The sequence below is a fragment of the Struthio camelus genome, chromosome 18 (genome assembly GCF_040807025.1).
Source record: "Struthio camelus isolate bStrCam1 chromosome 18, bStrCam1.hap1, whole genome shotgun sequence".
NCBI classification, from domain to species: domain Eukaryota; kingdom Metazoa; phylum Chordata; class Aves; order Struthioniformes; family Struthionidae; genus Struthio; species Struthio camelus.
The window spans coordinates 12,241,760-12,263,536 of NC_090959.1; the positions used below are offsets into that span (position 1 = coordinate 12,241,760).

General features: G+C 40.1%; 1 protein-coding gene across 1 annotated transcript; it reads right to left on the reverse strand.

The window, feature by feature from the left end:
* Window positions 1–5,263: 5,263 nt before the first annotated feature.
* CBLN4 (cerebellin 4 precursor) lies at window positions 5,264–13,381 on the reverse strand. Its single transcript, XM_068912825.1, has 3 exons — window positions 13,091–13,381; window positions 11,241–11,357; window positions 5,264–8,476 (listed from the first exon to the last, which is right to left on the reverse strand). Exons 1-3 carry the CDS (start codon window positions 13,379–13,381, stop codon window positions 8,279–8,281), a joined length of 606 nt encoding a protein of 201 aa, XP_068768926.1. The 3' UTR covers window positions 5,264–8,278.
* Window positions 13,382–21,777: the final 8,396 nt, after the last annotated feature.

A 21,777-nucleotide genomic window follows, 5' to 3' on the forward strand; every position in this document is an offset into this window, starting at 1 on the left:
TAGATGAAAATTGTGCTCATTTTTGGATTGGTCTCACTTTATCTAAACACACATGTTTAATGATTATGCTGTTTCCAACTAGGTAAGCAGGGAAGAGGCAGGCTAACTTCTTTTTTTTTTTTATTATTTAACAGAAGGAATGAAATTGTGATCCCATGGGAGGAAGAGTGACAGAGTGACTGTGCAGAAACTAGTACCTAAACCCATCAGCTGTCAATTCTGCTTCTTTGTAATTCCAGAAGAAAGAATCTCAAACAATGTGAAAAATTATGGAGTCAGAAATAGTATCTATTAAATACGCAATGTAGAAATAATGAACCAAAAGCCACCGGTAATTTTTACAACTTTACAACCAATTAATTTTTTTTCCTTTACATCTACAAAACAAATACAAATGACTGTCTAGGGGAGCTTTCTACCTTGTTTGGATCTCATTTAAATTCTGAAGTACCTCTGAAATTCAGTCTATATGAGATAGTTATATGTTTGTAAGTATATATGCTTATGTGTATATATGTGGGTTTGAGAGGCAGCCATACAAACAGTATATGTGTGTGCATATCAGATTTTCATGTACGACTTTAAAAATACAGGCATACACACAAACACACACATACAGTGAAGGGAAACAATTGTGCTTTGGTTATCAAAAAAATAAAAGCAGGAACAGATGCATTTTTGTCTTTGAATTCCTGAGCATTAATCCCTGTAATTCTATAGGCTGGTGGAGCAGCCGCACAGCTGCAGTGAATACATCTCTAGGCATACAAGCTTGTACTTTTGTGTAAAGCGGAGGTTGCACTTCTAGATGAAACTCAGTGAGTGCAATTCAAAAATTTTCTTCAGTCTCAGCTACGCGCCTCTGTGCTCTAGAGTGAAACATTTGGGAACGCTGAGCTGTGCATGATTTTTATGCAAAACCATAGATCTTCAAGAAATTAAGCCATTTTGACACGAGATGCCCACCGCAGCTCTCCAACCTTTCAGCCGTAATTTATCATACTGCTGTTGCCATGGTCAAGCTATAAATATCCACAGCTAAAAAGGTGATTGGCACAGATTGGGACAAAGGGACAGTCACACTCATTGCTGTTGACTGCGGAGAAGCGGTCTTTAGCACTAGGTTACATTGTGCCCTAGTTTATGACTGTGGGTTAGCATAGCCGAGGACCACGGTAGAGTCAAGTTGTGGGCACAAAGGAAACGGTATTTTGTGCGAAAGCCAGATCCCTTTCCGTGGCGCCCTGACCCTAAGCTGCCGAAGGTCTCCATGAAGCTTTCGCTGAACTTTAATATTAATTTGAGCCTCTAGTAAAACCTTTAATCCAGGTGTACTTAACGCGATTCGAGTTGTCTCAATAGAGGAAATTTGTGGTGTTTGATTCTCTGCTCCCCAGAAAGGATAGCAGATAAACTTGAAGGTATATTCTGAAATCACAAACCACAGTTTGTGAAATCTTTGCAGACTTTTCAGCAGGCTGTAAACTACTGCTTTTTGTATGCTTTAGTAAATCAGTTAACAGGATGAAAGGAAAGCTTGTTGGAAAACCTCTTCTCTCTATCCATAAAAAAAATAAAGATTTGGAAATAGATTCATTCCAACAAAACTCCAGAGTTGTACGGTTTTTTTAGCCACATGAAATTCTGGTGACAAAAATCATTTTAGAGCAGTCAAAATGTTTTATTTCAAAAGTTCAGTTGTTTTGCTTCGGTTCTAACTCTTTCCTTCTTTCCATTCAGGTAAACCTTTGCATGAAGAGCAAATTTAAAATTAAATATTGAACCTTTTTAGTCCAAAACATCTCTACTCTCCTTTAGTTTTCAAATAATCATTTCTTAAAGTATGCCTGCTTTTTGCAAACAGTAATAGAACTCAAATGGCACTTCCAGATAGGGAATTGTTTCAAGTAAAACTTGGCAGGCTGCTCTCAGAGCATCGTGAAGGCTGGTCAAGGCAGTCAGGGTGCTTGAGAGGCTCTAGAGGAGCCACATTGATCCCTGTGCTTCCTAGGAAATGTTCAGACTCTGGAGCTCAGCTTTGCCCCGCGGAAAGGCATCTTCTTAGCAGGAGCCATCTCGCCCCCACAAGCTGAGGCTGCCCAGTGGCAGGTTCTCCTACTGCACAGTGGGAATAGCCAACATAACGAGTTGCTGTACGGCTGTACTGAGCTTTGCAGGTATATGGGATAGGTGCTGGAATCAATTTTACTCCTTTCTGTTTAGTTATATGGTAAAGCACAGATGTATCTTTATTTTAATCTCCTTTTCTACTTAATTGCATGCCTTCAATTTAAGAGAAATTTAGCCCGCTATATGCTTTGAAGGCCATTTTCTTAAATTTATTTTCAGACAGTGCTAATTTTAAAGATTACCTCTGTTTGAGAATCCCATGTGTTCCTTGTAAATAGACCTTCACTTAGAAAGAGGTAAAATAAAACCCAAATCACCGGTTTTTAAACATAGTGCTAATACATACATAGTGCAACCCCTAGCATGACTAAAGACATGCCAGACTGCCACAACCCTGCTCCAAAAATTCTAAAGAAACAGCAATATTTGGGTCAATACAGACCTTTCTTCTGCAGTCAGGTCTTGTGCCCTCAGAGCTTCAGTAACCCTCCAGCACCTTTGAGGTCTGCCTCCTTTCGGCATGAGGGCCACATAGCACTTTTATGTGGGAAAGTTGTGTTTCTCGTCGGGAAATGCCCTCCCAACGAGATCAGAGCACAGTTTTTCCTACATCAGCTGTAATTCAGAAGTATCCACACTCTCAGCTTGTTTTTGAGTGCGTGAACGTTCATACGCACATTTGCCCTTTGCACTGAAAATGCCCCAGGGAAGAAGGAGACCTGCTTTGTAGGAGTAACACCAGGCACACGTATAAATACAGACAAAGCTGTTTTATTTGCCAATGTCCAGTGCTCTGCACTATGCTTCTACATCTAGTTTCCTTCAGCAGGATTAAAAACCATCAGATTACAATATGGTGGCCTTGACAGGATGGGTCAGTATCATGCATTGTAGAAAAGTATTAACGTATATAAGCAGAACATACTTAGGCAAATCAGCTAAACTGGACAACAGGTGAAGAATGCATTTAGGTTAAGTCAAGCTGTGTAGAAATCAACTCCGTCGTTTTCCTCCACTCTCGCTTGTTTTTTTCCCCCACATCAGATAGCGTTAAAACCAATTCCCTCTGTCCCCCCACAGAACTGAACTTTTCTTAGAGCATTTCTGATCTTTTTTTTTTTTTTTTTTGCAGCTAAGCTAAACCACAAGGTAAAAGGAAAAAAGGAAGAAAGAAAAGAGTCTGTTAAAAAATGATGCAACTGGCTTTTTTCCCTTCCCTCACACTGTGAAGATTAAAATAGTGATTGCTTCCATCAAACGCCTTAGATCACAGCTTTCACTAAACAGACTATTCAAGCCACATTTCCATTATTCTCATCATCACTTATATAACGGTGACTGATTTTATCATTATTCTTTGTATACGTTTCCCTTAGTGCTCTAGAGTAGGAAAGATTTTTTTTTTCCTCATTGCTAACCAGCAACAGATAAATAACTTCTCAGCTCAGTGTTTAAGACAAGGTGTTTTCTCAAAGGAGCCTTTTCCTTCTGGACAATAGTACAAAAAATATGTTGTTGTGGCATGTGACAACCAATAAATTCCGTCACTGGGAATCTTCATTTATTTACCATGAGTCTTCTAGTTAACATTGTCTTTAAGAGACAAAGAGTTTGAATGCTATAAAATGTTGTTACTATATGAAGGGCAACTGTAATGAACTGCTAAGGTAAAGGATGTTACTAACTGAGAAACTCTTATAAAGGAGTAGAACATATCTGTTTTTCTATTTCAGCCCATATTTCATGTTAATGGTTCAGCTTCCGTGTTGTGATTATAACATACTGCTTCTTATATTCATCTTCTCTATCCTAAATCCAGCTTGTAAATAATACTGCATGTACTGCAGATGCATTCTTCTAGGGGCTTAAAAAAAAGACAGTTGATAAGCACCCTCTGAAACTCAAAATTAGTTAAAACTGTCCTATTTCACTGCATCCACCTTTCTAGAAACAGAGATCTAAATAATAAAGAAAAGGAAATAAAGCAGCATGTCATCCATTCTGAAAACGTCCTTTCTTTCAAAAAATGCTTTATATCAGAAAAAGGAACAATCCAGCAAACTGAATAGGAAAGAGAGCTAGTAGCAGATGAGTTTGCGTTCTAGATGTGCCACTGCTTTTCCTGAACCGCTTTCCCAATTTACTCAGTAGTAACACTGAGGTCACAGTATTCGCTCTGCCATGACCTAGGGAACCTAATTTAATTAACACTCAGGAAATGGTTTAATGATACTGCAAAATGACATAACGCTCACAAATATCAAATGTTGTATAAGATAAACCAATCTGAGAAACTTTGTGTTTTCCTTATCTATACTTCAAAGTTAGTTTTTCCTTTTTTTTTTTTTTTTTTATAAAGAGAAAACTGCTGGTGAAATTTTCAAAGGTATCTCAGTGACTTTTCCAAAGATGCTTAAGCTACCAAGGTCCTTTTGAAAGATACCACTTTTGGCTCCAGAATCATTTGACATATCCTAAACTCTTCCTAGTAAATAAAGAGAGAACAGCTTAGTATACAGGGTGCATTTAGGAGACCTGCATATTCCTGGCTCTACCAAAGAGACTTCAATTGTCTGAGCAGGACAATATGGTTCTTTTTTCCTCAATTGTATAGTAACATATGGATAAACTATAAATAAAAATATAGCTCACATAGAGGTAAAAATGCTGATTCATTTATATATATATATATATATATATATATTTACACACACACAAATAAGTAAGATGCATTATTCTCAGAAAGTAACCATTTTTCTTCTTTACGGAAAGCCAGAAAGCTTTCGTGATTGCTTACCCTTCTGTCTAAGCACTTGACTGCAAAGACAATATACGTTGAGGGATATGAGTCTACATCCTCTCCACATGCTGCAGCATGGATACACATGGAGTGCAAAATTTTACCCTCATCGAAATCAGTATGGCTATCATCAAATTCAACAGGACCAGAAATTCGACTCCAACCTTTACAGTGCAGCTCAGTACAGTAGCCACAGTGGGAATTATCAGTGTTTATTTCTGCTAGGTTTTAACTTTTTTTAAAAAATAAATTTTATATTTTATATATATATATATAAATATATAAATATATATATATATATATATATATATCTTAAATATCCATTGACATTTTAAGTGTCTCTTGATCTGCTGCTTCTGCTGCAGAAGAAAGTTCCTATAGCATTAACATGGGAGGACAAAGAGGAAAGGAATGAGAAAAGAGAGAAGAAAAGTTGTTGATTGCAAACACCGCTCCAGCTAGGCCAGACTCTGTTCCGACTGCCTGTTTTGGGAGAAATTCCTACCGAAATAATTGACATATGGGACAATACCATGAAAAGGAGCTCAAGATCTGGAAGTTAGCCCAAGTTTTAATCTGAAGACCGTAGATCTTTCTTATTAAAATGTTTAAATATGACCTAAGGGAGCTGGTGCGTGCTTGCTCATCTCCGGATGCCACCTCTGAGTTAAGTCAGTCCCTAACACCAGCTAAAGACCAATCACAAACTGTTTTGCAGTGACTTATCTGTAAATTTTTGTTCCTTTCATTAGCACGATAATTCATAATTCTTAATTTAGAGGTAGTTCCTTAACTGAATAACTTCCTAGACTCTCTAGTTAAAGTTTAAATAACTGTTAAAGACTCTGAAGCAATCAGAAACATTTTGCCAAGGGAAAATCAACAGCATATTGAGATATTTCAGTATCACTGCTGAATGCTAACAGTAGCTTTGGGGGATTATATGTTTACAAACTAAAGAAGTCAGATACATTTGGTCATTCTCAAAAGCATACTGGCATTTTAATGCCATTTTTCTTCCTTTTGTTTAGAAATAATATTTCTTTCACATTATGTATATATTAAAGAGTAAGGTGAGCTTTCAGATTTTACCGATTTTCTAGGAAATATTGATGTTCCTCTCTGAAATCAGCTCCTATGACAAATCACCACTTTTTAAAAAATATCATGTATAGCACCCACTGTGATCCCAGTTTTGTTTTGTTTTGTTTTTATTATGTGCATATATACATTCTTTAGGTATACTGGTGTTATATTTTGATTAACCGTAATGGGAAATTTGTTTATATTTTTCCAGGATGCAAATCATTTGCCTTCTGGCCATGCCTTCCCAGTACTCCACGCACCTCAGTGTTCTCTATACAGAAACGACACTGCATCTGGCAGATGACCTTCTGCTCACCTGGCTTCTACAAGAACGCAAACATACCCACCTACCCTTCTGATACCTACACGTTGGCTCCAGTTTTGAAAAAATAAGGCATTTGGGCACAATTCCGTGCCCTTGATTCCATGACAGTTTTACTGAGACTATCAGCGAGCCGTGCCTTAGGCTTTATATCAGTGAGATGCACGCTTACAGAAGAAGAGCGATATAAGACATTGCACTTGGCTAACACACAGAAGAGTTGGCAAGAGATTACCGAAAAGAGCAAATCCAAGCCTAAAGCTAATCAAGAAGATATTTTCTTTATTTTAATGGGTTTTAGAGAAGGTTCTAGATTGCTAGAAATTCTTCCATCCAAAATGTCTCTCAACTATTTAATATTTTCTAATTAGAACTGCATGCTTCATGATAGGCAAAGCACAAATTTCCATCAAAGTCAGTGTATATTCCAGGCATGAAGAATGCAGGTTTCATTAGCACTGCCTGCGAAAATCATTTTCAACTGATATTCAATTTGATTGCACTGGAGTTTAATGCTGATGGCAAAACTTAAAGCATAGGTCTCATCCAAAATCCTCAGGAATCAATGTGATTCTTAGCACTGACTCCACTGTAGCCAGGATATCTGTTTAAATGTTTCCAGATAAAATGCATAGGTTATTTCTAGATCATGCAGATTACCTCTAGGATTCTGCCAGACCAAACTATGACAGTCTGCCTGCCTCCCAGGACAGTTTCTGTGAATCCCAAAAGCTTATACTTTGCATATAATAATTACATCCAATAGAAAAATAGCATGAAGTGGCTTCCAAATTCCAAAAGGTCAAAAATTCAGCTAACATATATTAATCTTTATTATGTAACAGTGACATAATAAATAAATTTATGAGTTCATATGACCTGTACAAAAAGCCAAAAAGATATTGCACCAAGCTAAGTACCGGCTATTTTGATTTAATATTTGTTAAACGTATGATCTAAAATTATATACATTTGTGGAATTAAGGCAAAACAAGATGATAACTTTAACATAACAGAAGGTTTGAAAAATAGACATAATTACAAACCAGGGGGTCTCATCTCCAGCTAATAAAGTGGTTGTGTCTAAGGAAGGAATCCCTTAGGTTTTTAATAGAGCGGTTATTATCGATCACGTTAATTAAAGCTGAAGAACAAGTTTGAGATTTCCTGCAGGACAAAGCTGTTTTGCAATGTTGTGCCTGAATGATCACCTTTAACCCTGGTAGGAGTGGGGCTTTTTTAATGGTTATAATCTGCTCTTGTTAGAAAACACCATGTGGAAAATAGCAATACCTTATATATCCAATTAAAATACAACCATGACCTCTTAGCTTTATGTATGCTAGACTTCATTATGACCAATGACAGAGCGTAAATATATGGGTGAACCATTCAACACACTACACGCAGAGGAGAATTAAAGTCAATCACTTATCAATAATAATTACCTTTCTCAAGACAATGGAATAAATCATGTCAGTTGAGTCCCAATGAACAAAAACATGTAAAACCAATATATCAACATACAGTTCTTTGGCAGCAACACACTAACTCTTGATTGAAGTCTGAACCCAAACTCTCCTAAATTATAGACCTGGTTGCCAGTCTTTTCATAATTAAAGAAAATCCACCTCTCCCATGAATCCAATAAGTTCAGTAATGAAATCTGAATAAATCTCGCAGGCAGCTTTAGACTGTAACATTAAGCATAGATACTTATTGTCTGCTTTAGTCTTAATCCAGGTATGTTGTATTTAAACACACAAAATTCTGTGAAACTTCTGAGTAGTTCAGATGGGGCCAAAATCCATAAAGAGAATCCATATTCACCCATGAAAAACCAATAACGAAACATCAATCCCATGATGATAAAAATGATCTTCATATAACAGAGGCAATGATCAGTCCACACCTGGATGGATGTCACAGGAAAATTGACTTTACAGGGGAAAGACCAGAAAGCCAGAAAATGTAGAATATTGCCATCCACCAACCAGATTACCTTTCTCCAGTTTCAGGTAAACCTTATCCTCCTTGTCTAGATAGAGCAGGACTCCATTAGTGGCAGCTTCACGCGTGACATCCTTGTCTCCAGCAAAAGCAGAAATGACTGGCTTTCCATTTAGCATCAAATTAACCTACAAGAGAAAAACCACTGAAAATCTCTAATTAACTAAAAAACATCAGCTGGCATCACTGAACATCATCCACAATGTAAGAGTGCCATTTAAGGTCCTATTATTTATCACTTTTATTTTTTTTTAACTAATAATTACTTTTACTAGGGGTGGACAACCATATTACCGTTTCATGGGCTTGAGCTGCAGCTTTATGAATTCAGTGGGGTACTGTCCGTTGACTGCAGCGGTTTGGGCTCAGATGGTATGAAAAGTAATATGACATTTCCTTTCACAGCTGTATGGGTACTTTAATTGTTGATAAGATAGCCCTGTCCATGCTGACACTCTGGTAATACAGAGCTAGGAGCTATATGTCTTTTGCTTCATTTTGCCTGCTTCACAGATTATTTAGGTACATATTAGCAAAGAAGACATTTTTAAGAGACTTAGATACCCAGAGACATTTCAAAGTTCCCTAAGTATGCTGGGAGCTTGCATTTCATTGAGAGCAAAACATGCATCCCTTCCATTATTGACTCAGTTTTAGTCTAGCACAGACCTTCATCTTTATGAATCACTACATTGTGTTTTGATACCTAATCCATTGTTCTATAATATACTTCTGAAAGGCAGCACAGCTTCTGCTCTGAAAGCAACACTACACAAAGAGACACGGTATAAATAAAGGTGGGCAGGAACTGGGGGAATGGACAGAACCAGGTGTTTTCATTTTCTCAAAGGCAAACTGTTAGCTTCTTCTTTTCTTTTCCTTTTTTAAGCAGCTATAATGCAGTCACAGAGGGGTGAATTATGAAATGCTTATTCATATTGAGTATTCTGGCCTTGCATATGCACCCATTAATTTTAATGGGAGTTGCAGTAGAATAAATTACTGTTCAGCATACATCAGGGCAGCAGAATCTGGCCCTTATTTGGGATTTGCTTATCTGGGAAATCCACTTAATCAGCTGTCCCCAGGGAACCAATTTCAATTTAATGATACTTAATGGAACTAACAGATGTTTCAGGGGCAGAGTAATATCACTTATGTGGGAAGCCTACAGGTGATTTAGTGATGTTTAAGTCTGCATGTGGCTGATACTCAAGTTGGTTTGCTCTGCTTGCTCCCTTGCAAGGGCTTTCGGTCCTCTCCCTTAGCTTTGAAACATGCAAAAAAGGGTATCAAGAGTATACTCGTTGCTCATTTTTGGTTTATCTCATTCTTTCTGTACCATCTCTCTAGGTAAAGTTTCCTTGCAGATCATCTACCTGCTGTTTCCGTACAGTAGCAGACGTGTCACAGGTTTGCCCTGGGTGGTCTCAAGTTAACCATGCCAAAACACAGTTAATCAAACTCCTTCACCACTTTTGAAACTCTGGACTATGCAATACTCCAGGTCTTGTTGCATGTTGTCACATTCCCTGTTACAAGCCCAAGGTCCCATGTTTGAGTGCTGGTGCATGAGCAGCCAGAATTTATATTGGGCTTCCAGAGCCTTGACGTCTTTCTTGGCAATACATATTTTAAATACAATGAAGATGACTGACATAAAATTATTCTAGGCCATTTCAACCCCCATCATGTAAGAGAGTGAAAGGAATGAAGTCTGAGCATATTAAGGTCAATATTTCATCTGAGATTTTTCTTGTTGACCTGAATGGAACCAAGATTTCTTGCTGTAAGCTGAAGGCAAATTTCACCAGGGATATGAATATGTCTCGCACCAACTTTCTGCACCATTCGTACTTTTCTCAGGAGCTTTACTGGCAACCCAAAGCCAGAGGTGCCACTAAGAAATGACTGATCACTTCTCCTGCAGAAATCAGCTTCATCTCAGTCTTGCACACTGAAGAGTACATTCAGGAGCAAGACAGATCCAGCGGTCTCACAAGTGGGAACAAGGGAAGGATTAATTCAGATCTAGAAAGCCAGTATGTCAGTATGTCATAAAAGATGTACCGAATAGTCTGATGTGAGGTAAATATTAAGGAATTTGCTTTAAGGAACTTAGTGCTCACTGTTCAGGAACTTAGAGGTTTTTCATCTATATAAGCTTTTCATCTAAATATAAGCTGGTACCAGCTTATATTTAATTAAGTTCTGCTGCTATTAAACTGCAGAAAAAAGTGTAGGATTGCATATTTTTAGATATTATATGACATATCTTTATTATATGGTGCAACAAGTTTAAACTGCTACAGGAGTTCTCCATAAGACATCCCTAAAGAGGTATAACATCTCTGTGCAAGTGCAGAGCAAACAGGCTACCTTAACTAACCTTGGTCCATAGCAAAGTGATTTCATAAACAGATACCTGGCATCATGATTTAATAGCAAAGTCACAAAACATTACTAAAATAAGCAAATATGATATGTGCCCCCAAAACTCTTAGGTTCAAGACAGTGAGTTTACACTGTAAGAAGATATGATTCTTCAAAGATATTTATGCAATTAAGTGAAATTTAGAGGTTTATTTTACTCTTTGATGATTCATTCTATATAATACTTTACATTATCTGACATGTTCAGCTCTTATGGTAGAGAAGTGAAGCTGTGGCAGTTTGTCTGAGGTGAGGATCCTGCTTCTCTGTCTCTGTTCAGTTTAAATATATTCACTTTGCTGATAAGGACTGTATACAATTAAGTCACAGGTTGTTTTAAGCTGAGCTATTTTTTGCTTTGAAGTGTGTTAAACAGTATTGTGTTCAGTCAAGATTCTATTCTTCTAAATAAACAATTTCTTAAGGAAAATATTTTTGATTCCTACTTGATCAACATACCTGGATTGTTTGACTCTGATAGACTTTAATTACGTGAAAACTGAAACTGTAAATTCCTTTTCTTGGTGCTACAAAGACAGACTCCAACGTGAAAAAATTGCCCACGTTTACTAGGATCTACAAACAAAAAATATAGCATGGGAATTAGTACAGGTATTCAATGCCAAATGAAAAATATATACCGTTAACTTCAGAAACCATTCACCCAAGGATATTTTTCCATCTACATCTATGCTTCCTTTATTTATTGTTCTGTTCAGTTAAGTTGGAATATTTCTCATAAAATGGGTATTTAGTTGTATTTATAGTACAATTTTACTATAAATAAACTAGAGGGAGAAATCTTTCTTACTTTGCTACTCTGCTATACCTCAGAGATTTTTCTTACATCATGTTTAGTGAGTATTAGCTGAAGGCACGTTTGCTAATCATTCAAAATCCAAAATCTCATCAAATCACTAAAAATTCTGTAAGTGATATATTAGTTTTGACTAAAAAGTAATGGTCAAGTCAATGCTGTTTTCCTGAAAGTATCAAGCTGTGATGAAGGATGTGCGTGAATGATATAATTTGTTCTCCAGTTTATAGTCAGACTGAGTTACTGAAACGCCTGTCATATCTGAGCAAGAACTGGCTCTGTGCCTTTGTTGCTTTATCTGTTTTAAAAAACACTAATAATTATCTAAGTTTGATTAAACAGAGACAAGCAACAGAGGGGAACACATTAAATGAGTGCATCCTTTGTATGCTAAATATCTTCTATAATGACTATATTTTTCTTACTTCCCACTTAGCTGGGTTTCATTCTTAATTCACATTTTTAGGCTCCTTTACGCCAGATTCAGCCTATAAAGGCATAAGGAATACCCATGAAGTTAGGGTAATTTAGATTGCTAGCATTAAGCTATGTGACATATCTGGCTTCAGTTGTCATGACAATTTACTGTTCACTGCGATATGATATAGGAAGCAAAATAACCATCAGTCTCAATTTCTTGGGATCTGCTCTAGGACAGGAGCTGGTACAGGAAATGTGTGCTGGCATCTGTGGTTTTGTATAACTAATTGAGCTGAGAAGGGTTATACTATGAACCTGTGAATTTTACAGAAAAGTTAGATTTCATTTGTCCCTTAAAATTATTTCTTTCTCCCTCCCCCCCACCCCCGCCCGAAAAAGGCTGCCCGAGCCACCGAAAACCTGCGTGCATCGCTCGTCCGCGGGAGCAGGCAGTCCCCAAGCCTCTCGGGGGCAGGTCCTCACCCTGGGCTCGGCCCCTCTCCGAGCCCGCTGCGCTCCTCTGCCCGCCAGCGCGGAGCTCCGCGGGGTCCCCGGGCGGGAGGGAGCCCGTCCGCCGCTCTGCCGGCGCCTCTCGCTCGCTCTCTCGGAGCGACCCTCACCGAGGCGGCGGTGCCGGGGAGCGCCGTCCCCAGGGAACAGGTTTTAGAGGGGGTCCCGGCGCGGACACCCGGGGCTGGCGGGGTCCCGACGGCGCCGGCCCCGCTCCGCGCCCCCTCCGCGGCGGGGCGGCTGCTCGCCCCATGCCCCGGGGGAGGCAGCGTGGGAAACTACTTCTGGGGCGCGACGCGCGCTGCTCGGGGGCGACCCAGCTGCCTCTGGCTGCCCACGGGAAACTCGCGGGGGGCAGCGGGAGCCCCGGCCCCCCGCGGGGGTCCCCGACGGCCGCCGCCCGCGCCCCAACTTTCGCCGCAGCGCCGGGACGCTGCCGGGGGGCCGGGGCCGGGGGGGAGGTGGCAGCGCCGCGGCACCTGTTGATCGCGCCCCGGGCGCATCCCGCGGGGGCGCCCCCAGCCCCGCCGGGACGATCCCCCGCCTCTGCCCCCGCCGCTACCTGGTCGAAGTAGATGATGCGCGTCTTGTTGCTCATCTCGGAGGGCTCGTGGTTGGTGCTCCTCACGGCCGAGAAGGCGACCTTGGAGTTGGCCGCCCGCACGGAGATGCCCAGCGGGGAGGAGGACGAGCCCTTGGCGTCGGTGGCCGGGTTGGAGTCGCAGACCACCAGGCACTTGCCCTCCAGGACGATGGGCTCCGTGTCGTTCTGCGCCCGCGCCGCGGGGCCGCCCAGCGCCAGGGCCAGCAGCAGCGCGGGCAGCAGCGCCGGCGCCCGGCGCCGCGAGCCCATGGTCGGCAGCCGCGGCCGCCCGCGCAGCCGCTCCGCGCCCCGCTCCGGCCACCGCGCCTCCCGCGCACCGGCGGCGGCGGGCAGCACCGCCGGCAGCAGCGGCCGCCGCGCCCCCTGCGCACGCACGCTCGCACACACGCACACCCCGCACCTCCCGGCGGCGAGGCTCTGGAGGTCTTCTTTCTCTCCGGCTTCTTCCCTCTGTCTCTCTTTTTTTTATTATTCTTATTTTTTTCCCCCTTCTCCTCCCCGCCAATACACACTTTGTGTCTTTTTTTCTTTCGTCCTTTCACGAGCTCTTTAAAACACGCCGCAAAAAGCAAGCCAAGAAAATAAACGCTTGCCGGTGTCCCCTTTTCTTCTCTCTCTCCGCATCAGAAAAGAGAGTGAGAAGGAGTAGGGTGGGTGGGGAAAAAAAAAAAAAGAAAAAAAGCCCTCAGGTGAATTATTGATGAGAGAGAGAAGAGAGAGGTCATGAAGAAATAAAACCCTTTGACGTTGCCATGATTGCCTCCGCTGGCTCGCTCTCCCGTTCTGGCTGGAGACACCAGGATGCTCTGAGCGGCGAGTGGAGAAGTGGGAGCTTACCCTAAAGCTGCCGAGATCCTGGGTCTGGTATCACTGCTAGAGTGCTGCAGATTGGAGTGCTCTTCCCCCTCTCCCTCTCCCTCTCCCTCTCTTTCTTCCCAACAGTTATGGCATAACAAACGTGCCCAGCTCTCCTCTAGCTGGACAGATACGAGGCTCTGTGAACAGATAACCTCATCTTGGATTTGCCTCCTGCACAGACACACACACTTGTCTTCCCAGACAACTTTTTAAGCAGCTACAAAGCCAAGGGGAAACCAACAAACCATTGCAACTTGTCTCTAGTTTTCCAAAGCAGGGGGAAAAACTGCAGTCTCATTGAAAGGCAGCATCCAAACGTGGAGAAGTACGCAAGAGCGCAGACCTCTTCTTATGACTGTGCATGTATTTCCTGCTTGCATTTTGACATGACACCCCTACCCTGTGTGCATTGCCATTGATTCCCCATTGCGCAGCAAGGAGGGAAGCAGCCATCCTAAAAGCCAGTCATTTAGACACTTGAATCATTGAAAGGACTTTACTCAGTTCTCTTTTGAGGATTAATATTGCCTCGTGATGCTGCCAAATGATTGCTCTTGCTAATGTTTTGATTAGGCACCTCTCAAGCAATCTAGTGGTAGTTTCTCTTTTTGATATGTGCCAAAAGGGTTGGAAAAATGAGCGTATAGCATTGTTTAATACCCTCATACATTTCCAGATGGTTAAAAGCATGGCTGGTTTGGCTCTGCTTCTAGAGCAGAGCTTTTCTGCATCACCTGGTCCCATAATCCATTGAAATAGCCTCTTGCTGCAAACCTATCCCGCCTTCAGGGACTGGTAAAAGATACAGTGCTCCCAGAAGCAGAATAACCTAAATAGACTTTTTTCCATAACAGCAGCAAAGTGCCCAAAGAAATGGAGAGCATGATTTTTAGATAGATAAATCTCAATACAATGAATTTCTGTGCAATATAATGCCTTTGCAACAAATATGTCCCATGTCAACTATTAGCTATCAGCAGCTCTTCTTATCCAGAGCTATCTCTACCTGGGTCTCTCTCCTATCTTTTCAATACAGTCAGGAAAGATACTGCTACATTCTGGAGCTGTGAATGTAGGCATAGCTTGCTTACTGCCACTCTGTAGAGGAAGAAGCTTGGGAAATAGCTTACATAGTATCTTAACGTCATGTACTAACAAATACTGGCCATAAATTTTGAGACTAACAGACCAGAGAAATTAAAGAAGCAACAGGAGACTAGGAGGAGTAATAAAGAGCACTGAAGCTCACTGCCTGCTGAATGCAAAGGCTTCATGTGGGCAAATGTGAGCTGGGATTTGTTTTCAGCTGATGTGGAGAACAGAGAGCAGAGCATGACGTCCACAGAATTCAGCAAAGTCTTTGAGAAGCCATAACACAGCTAAAAAGTCCTCTCAGCTAGCCAGCAACAAATACAATACCCTATAAAATTCAAAAGCCAGACGCAGATTTGAAAGAATCTTATTGGTCAAACAAGTGGTAAAAAGAAATGCTAGTTTTCTAGGAATGCATCAATATCCTCTTATTATAGCAACACTGACGAAGATGAAAAGAAAAGTCAAGTCGAGAAGAACCACTTGCTGTAAGCAAAGGGAGGAAACAAGAAATGAAGACTTGAATCACAATATTGTTCCTTTCATAGAAACTGGATCTGCAGATTAAAAGATTCATGCCAATGCATAGAAATACCTGTCTGGAGGACTCTTGCAAAACAAACTGGTTACGAAAACAGGAAAATATTTTGTATCACAATAATTTGTATATAAATATAAATGTATAAATAATTCCACACTATTTCAACACTATTTCACTATTTCAACATCTCTCCCTTAAAAAGTTCTTTGTACTTCATCCTGCTGCACTGCCTTTGAACAGTGGACAAATATTAGTAAACATATTTATAGTGAATTTATATTGAAATTTGAAACTGCTGAAAAAGTTGATTGTTTCATCATTTGTCAGAGATGCAAAATTTTATAATAATTTCACACAAACCCTTTAAATCTTTTTTGTTGCGAACAACGACATCAGTTCTCTCTGTAGTGCAAAAAATTGGAAGAATAACAAAATAACCAGAACTCGGATGAAGAAAGTAAAAAAAGAAGAGTAACAGAAGCCACATCAAGAGCCAAGGTCAGTTTAAGCTCCTGTAACACTCCAAAAAGCTGCAGCTTTCTGAAATATGCACATTCTAGGAATGGGCGAAACAGTTGGGGCTATAAACTGAATCAGATTTTGAGAAGCTAACTTTCCTATCTCCTTGTCTGCAGTTACAAGGAGCCTGCTAAGCCTGGCCTTGCCACACAGTTAGCGGATTCCAGCTCTCTCACTCGACCATCTAAAGGCCTGTTTTGCACAGAGCAGCCAGACAGGTGCAGACAAACTCAAGGTGAGAAGCGTACATCTCAGTCCTGTGCATTTCTCCCAGAGCATATATTTTTGTGCGTGCAGGTTACTTTATGTATGCAACCAAGTTAGTAATTATGCAGCTAGCTAATTACAGTCGTTTGTGAACACAGCTACTTAATTTCGGAGCTCGGTCATTATAAAGTTAAATGCAAGTTAGGAACAAATTTGTACACACTTTTTGCATGCTTGAAACTGGGATGTACTAAGTTTCAGTAAAGTATTCCTTTTCCCCAACTGGTAAATAGTATTAAGATTTCAGATGACATTTATTAACAATATGATTTCAAGAGGTGAATAAGATTATTGCAACTTTGTTAACAATGAATGAGTTGTAGAATAGAGAGAAAGCAGCAGAATAAAAGGACAAAGAGAACTCTACCCATCAATCACCTTAACAGCCAGGTCCTATAAGCAAAGAGAAAACTGTGCATCTAATACATTTCCTCTGTTCCAGGAAAAGGAAAGCAAAGCAGACGCCACCAGCAAATGTGCATTTAGGGGTAGGAATGGCTGAAATAAAAATTAGATTCTTCTTGGAACAAAGTTAGTATAAACTGCATCGAACTAGCATTTTTAGACAGTCAAAATCCAAAGCAATACATTCAACAATGTTGTAGATAAATTCTTCTTTAAACATTCATGTCTGGTACCAAATCCCAGTTCAGTTGGTATAGGTGGCAGTTAAAAGTTCTTGGGGCTTATGGGTCAAGCACTTAAATGGAAAACGGCCTGCTATCAATAATTTCCAGGTTTATAACTGGCCTGTTACAGCTGATCCGGCAAATAGTGCTCTGAAGAAAGCAGGGCCTGACCGTCAGCCACGGGCTGATCGGTGCAGAGCTGCGAACCAGGTTCCCACACTGCTCCCAGGGAGCTCTGCTCCATAAATAATTTACATAATCCAGCCTCAAATCCACACCCAAGTAAACAGGATGCAGAGCACCTACCAGCAAAATATCTGAACCATATCGCAAAATATCTCCTTTTTTTTCCAGCCCAGGCAATGGAAATAAAGCTTAAAAGTTATTAGAAATAGTGTTTGTTTAGCTGGTTTGTCTGTTTTTTAATTGCTGTATAAAATAAGGGAAGTTTGCTAGGGATGATACAGGAAGGACAAGTTGAAAAGTGAGGTTTGCATTTAATTCATAAGCAGTAACGTTAATGACTGTTCTTATTCTATCGGACAAATAATTTCTTAGTATTGATCCAGCTCCCTCTAACAAGAATTTTTTTTCCTTTAAAAGAAAAATGAGTAAAATAAATAGCAACAACGTTCAAGAACGGAAATTCAGTGAGACTAAGCTCGCGGTTTCTTTATCTTTCTGGATATATAATACAGAGACCTGAAGTCAGCGTCAGCTGGAAGTATTTTGCCCTTGCACAGGGAAAGAAGGCGTCCTAGACATTTCTCTGACAAAGGCAAGAGCCAAGGGAAGAATAAAGAGAGAACGCCACTCTTATATTTACATTTCCTTTTACATCTTGGCTTGTAAACTTGCATTAAATACAGTTACTCTATCAATATTGCATGATACCTTTCAAATTTCTCTGGAAAAAAACATGTTGCTTTATATAATTACTCATTTGCCTTACAAAAGGGAGAAATAATCTACCTCAGACTTCCTCTCTCGCTTTTGAGTTCCTTGTTTGTGTCTAGAGGCCTTAAGAATTTTACTAACCTCTCGGTAACAGGAGCCCCCGTCCCTTCCCTTCCCTTTTTTCTTTATCCTAATTATATTTCCCTTCTGTCAAGCTGAGCTTTCTGTTTGCTGAACGCGTACTGTGGTTTTGTACAGAGCTGGTGGAGTACCCATCAGCCTTCTCGCAGGATTGCAAACCTAGCTCGGGCGTAGCTCCTTTTGGCTCTTTGTTGAACTCCTCCTAATGAGGACGTACAAGGTGAACTGGGGTGGGAGAGGAGGGGGAGACAGGAGCAGAAAGACTAAAATAAAAGGCAGAACGTAGATGCTGACTCCAAAACATAGGGCTGTGTTTGTGGAGCTCAGCTCGTCTGGTCAGACTTTTTACCATCTTTTGACATTCGTTCAGGCTAAGTGTTGTACTTCCTGATCCGGCTGTCATCTCCATCAGTCTTCTGGCTCTGCTACAGACTAACTGGCCAGACCCTGCTATTACTTACAGCAGTCTGCTTCTGCAGTTAACTCTCTGATGGATAACTGGAAGTTCTCCAGACTTGTATTGCTATACTGAGTCCAATATACCTAGTCGGGATTTACATTTGTGCAAAACTTAAAGCAAAATTTGACCCAGCAGGTTCTTTTTACTCCTTCAAAGCTTCTAGGTAGGAGTAAATCGTTGGCAACATCAATAGACCAATGAATTTCATAATTAACCTTGCTTGGGGCCTCTGCTCAAATAGTTTTAATATTGCTTGAGTTAATTTTTATTCAGAATATTTTGTATAAATCTCTTACTAATTTACATGTTTAACTCAACTGTAAGAGCATGGCTTGGTGGACTAAGACTGTAAAATCCACTTACGTATATTGATTGCCTTTAAAAAGGTATTTAGTCTTATTATGAAGTAAAATATAGTTCTTGTTTCAATACTGCAGTTAAGCTCACCTCTAGGAAAAAAAAAACTATCTTTTTCATGTTTACATCTAATTTACCTGATATGTTTTTGTAATTTTATGAAATAAATGATTTTGTGAAGCGCTGCCCTGTATAATCTCTGCAATGGTTTTAACAGACTTTCGCTTGGCAAGAAGTGAGGCTTTTACTCAAATGGAATAAAATCCCATGGTAAGGTCAGAAAGCCACAAAAATAACCTAGCAGGAAAATCTTTCCTCAACAAGAGGAAAACGGAAGGGACTTGGTTTTTCACTTGCTCTGGGCTTAACAGCTGGTTTCACTAAGCAACATATTTACAATACACTCAGAATGGAGTTTGCAAGGTCTTCAGAAACCTGTTGACAGCCAATTTAGCTTAAACTGTTGACAATACTTTGTGGATACTGTTCACTAATTTGGCGTCAAGGAAACCACAGAAAAATTAGACCCTGAAGTGGAGTAATTTAAGGCATCTCCTTTGACACCAATAGAGGTACACAGATTACCTCCTCTCAGGAGAGTTTGTCCCACATAAATTTCTCCTTGAGTGTTTTTCATAGCCAAGCCCAGTGAAAAACTAAAAATAGCACTGCTGTGGGAATAATTGGTGTGGAAAGAAATGTCTAAGATAGCGAGTTAAGAGACTGTCCATTGCTTGTTTCATATTTAAAAGGGAGCAGATGTACTTGAAGACTTGTGATGACATTCAGAAACCATGCCACAGGGAATGGCTTTGCTATAGGATTTTTAGCGACATCTATTGAGATATATCAACATAAACAGAAGAATAAACCCTGCTTTTGCATATACTTTAGGTTTCTTTTGTTAGTTACCAGCTTTCATTAAATCCAGTCACTGCTCAGACTAGTCTCTACCCTCCATGCAGCACGGATTTTATCAGATGGTCCTGCTATATTCACATGCTATTGGGAAACATAAATAAAAATCCCATTCTAGTACCATTAAGCCAACTGGCTTCTCTCCTCTCCTTTTGGAATGAAAGTTATATGGGCAAATCTCCAAAGTTAGGCACAACTTTGGTTTGTTTGTTTTGTTTTGATAGTTTTGCTTTGTTCTAATAGTTTCGACATTGCAATTTTCCTTTCATTTTTCCATTCTCTTTCATTTACTTTCCTCGGTATCACCAAGGCTAAAGGGGTGGGGGGTGAAGAAAATATGACCCTATTTCTTTAAGAACTTTTCTCTAAAAAATTGACCTTCTCAGGAGTAATCTCTTTTTTGGGAATGTGCAAAGGTGCCTCAAACTCATATTGCAACATATAAGTTATGCTTTGCCCTTTCAGAGGCAGAATACAGTATCTCAGCCCTTGATTCTGCTGTCTTCCCAAAGTCACCCATCTTTTAAAAGGCGTGTGTAATTTTCTCAACTTTATATTTTTGATTAAGAGATCATTTGGATAGCAAATATTATAATCCGAATGTACTTTTACTTCTAGAAGCTATGGGCTTAATTTATGATGTGTATGTAATGTGTGTAACAAATCTGTAAAATAATTAATATCAAGTGTCTATTCAGTTCTAATATTTGCAGTTCACAATTGGTAGTGGGTTGGAAAACAAATAGATGAGTTTTTCAATCAGAGAAAAGAAATAATACTATGTAACTTATCTAACTATTCAAGCATCAGTAAATCTTTTACTGTCCATGGTGTCTCTCGGGAGGCTGCTTGAGGATTCAGGACTAAACCTCACTTTCTCATGCATTTGTACCTTTATCTAAAATGATTCAGAAGAAAATCCTCATAGACAATTTTGGAAGAACGGGTGGTTCTTTCTTTCTTTTTTTTTATTTCTCTCTAGACAAACATCTCTGAGATATGGGGACACCTACTTCCAATGGCAAAGTGTCTGTGGTGGTGGTGTTTGCCCAGCACACGCCCAGCGGGGTTCGGACCTGCAGCGCTGCAGCTCTGCTCTAATACTGATAGGTGACCACAGCAAGTCTCTCTCTGGCTACACTACACACAGTTATATATCCTGTAAGTGTGATAATTTTTGTGAACGTGTGAAAATTTGCCTTAGCGCTCAGCATTGTAGAACACATGCCTTTAACATTCACATTGACCATATTCTATTTCACTTCTTTGGTTGGAGTAATACTTTTCAGCTGTAAGTTAGCAACTTATTTAGAGACAAATATACAGTATGAGTACTCTAGCCTTTGTAAAAGGTGGGAAGTGGTTAATATCTGGTGAAATAGTGTAACGATTTTTAACCAAAGCAAAGCAATGCAAGATTTTTTTCCAAGGTTTATTTGCCTCTAGCAGGCCTAACCAGTGCCTCTCCTGCACCTGCCTAAGACAGACTACTGACAGAAAGACATTGCTCTCTTTGGTCACGTATTTAAAACACAGTTTAAACGATATCCACATTTGAGCTTTCTGTTTGTTTTTTCCAATGAGCATTCAAAAATGCTCTTGTCACAGAAATGCTGTGGCAAGAAAAAGGGTGGCGATTACTTGCACTGTTTTGCTTTGTTTTTTTGTTTGCTTATTTGCAAGAGATAGTCATATATAAACAGTCATTCCCCAGATGTTAATACTAGAATCCTCTGAATATCTCTGTTAAAATATAAGATGTGGATAAGGACAAAAAAATCCCCAAACCCTGAGGCTTAAATGGAATATTAGGAAAATCATGCTAGATCCATTCTTCTTTCTCAACGCGCTCCACTCTCTGTAAGGCTTGACAGCGCACAGGCAGCGTTCCTCTGCGCTCTGCATGCATCACTACTTCAGTGCAGCGGTATTAAATGAATTTTTCCCTCTTCAGTGCTAAATCTGT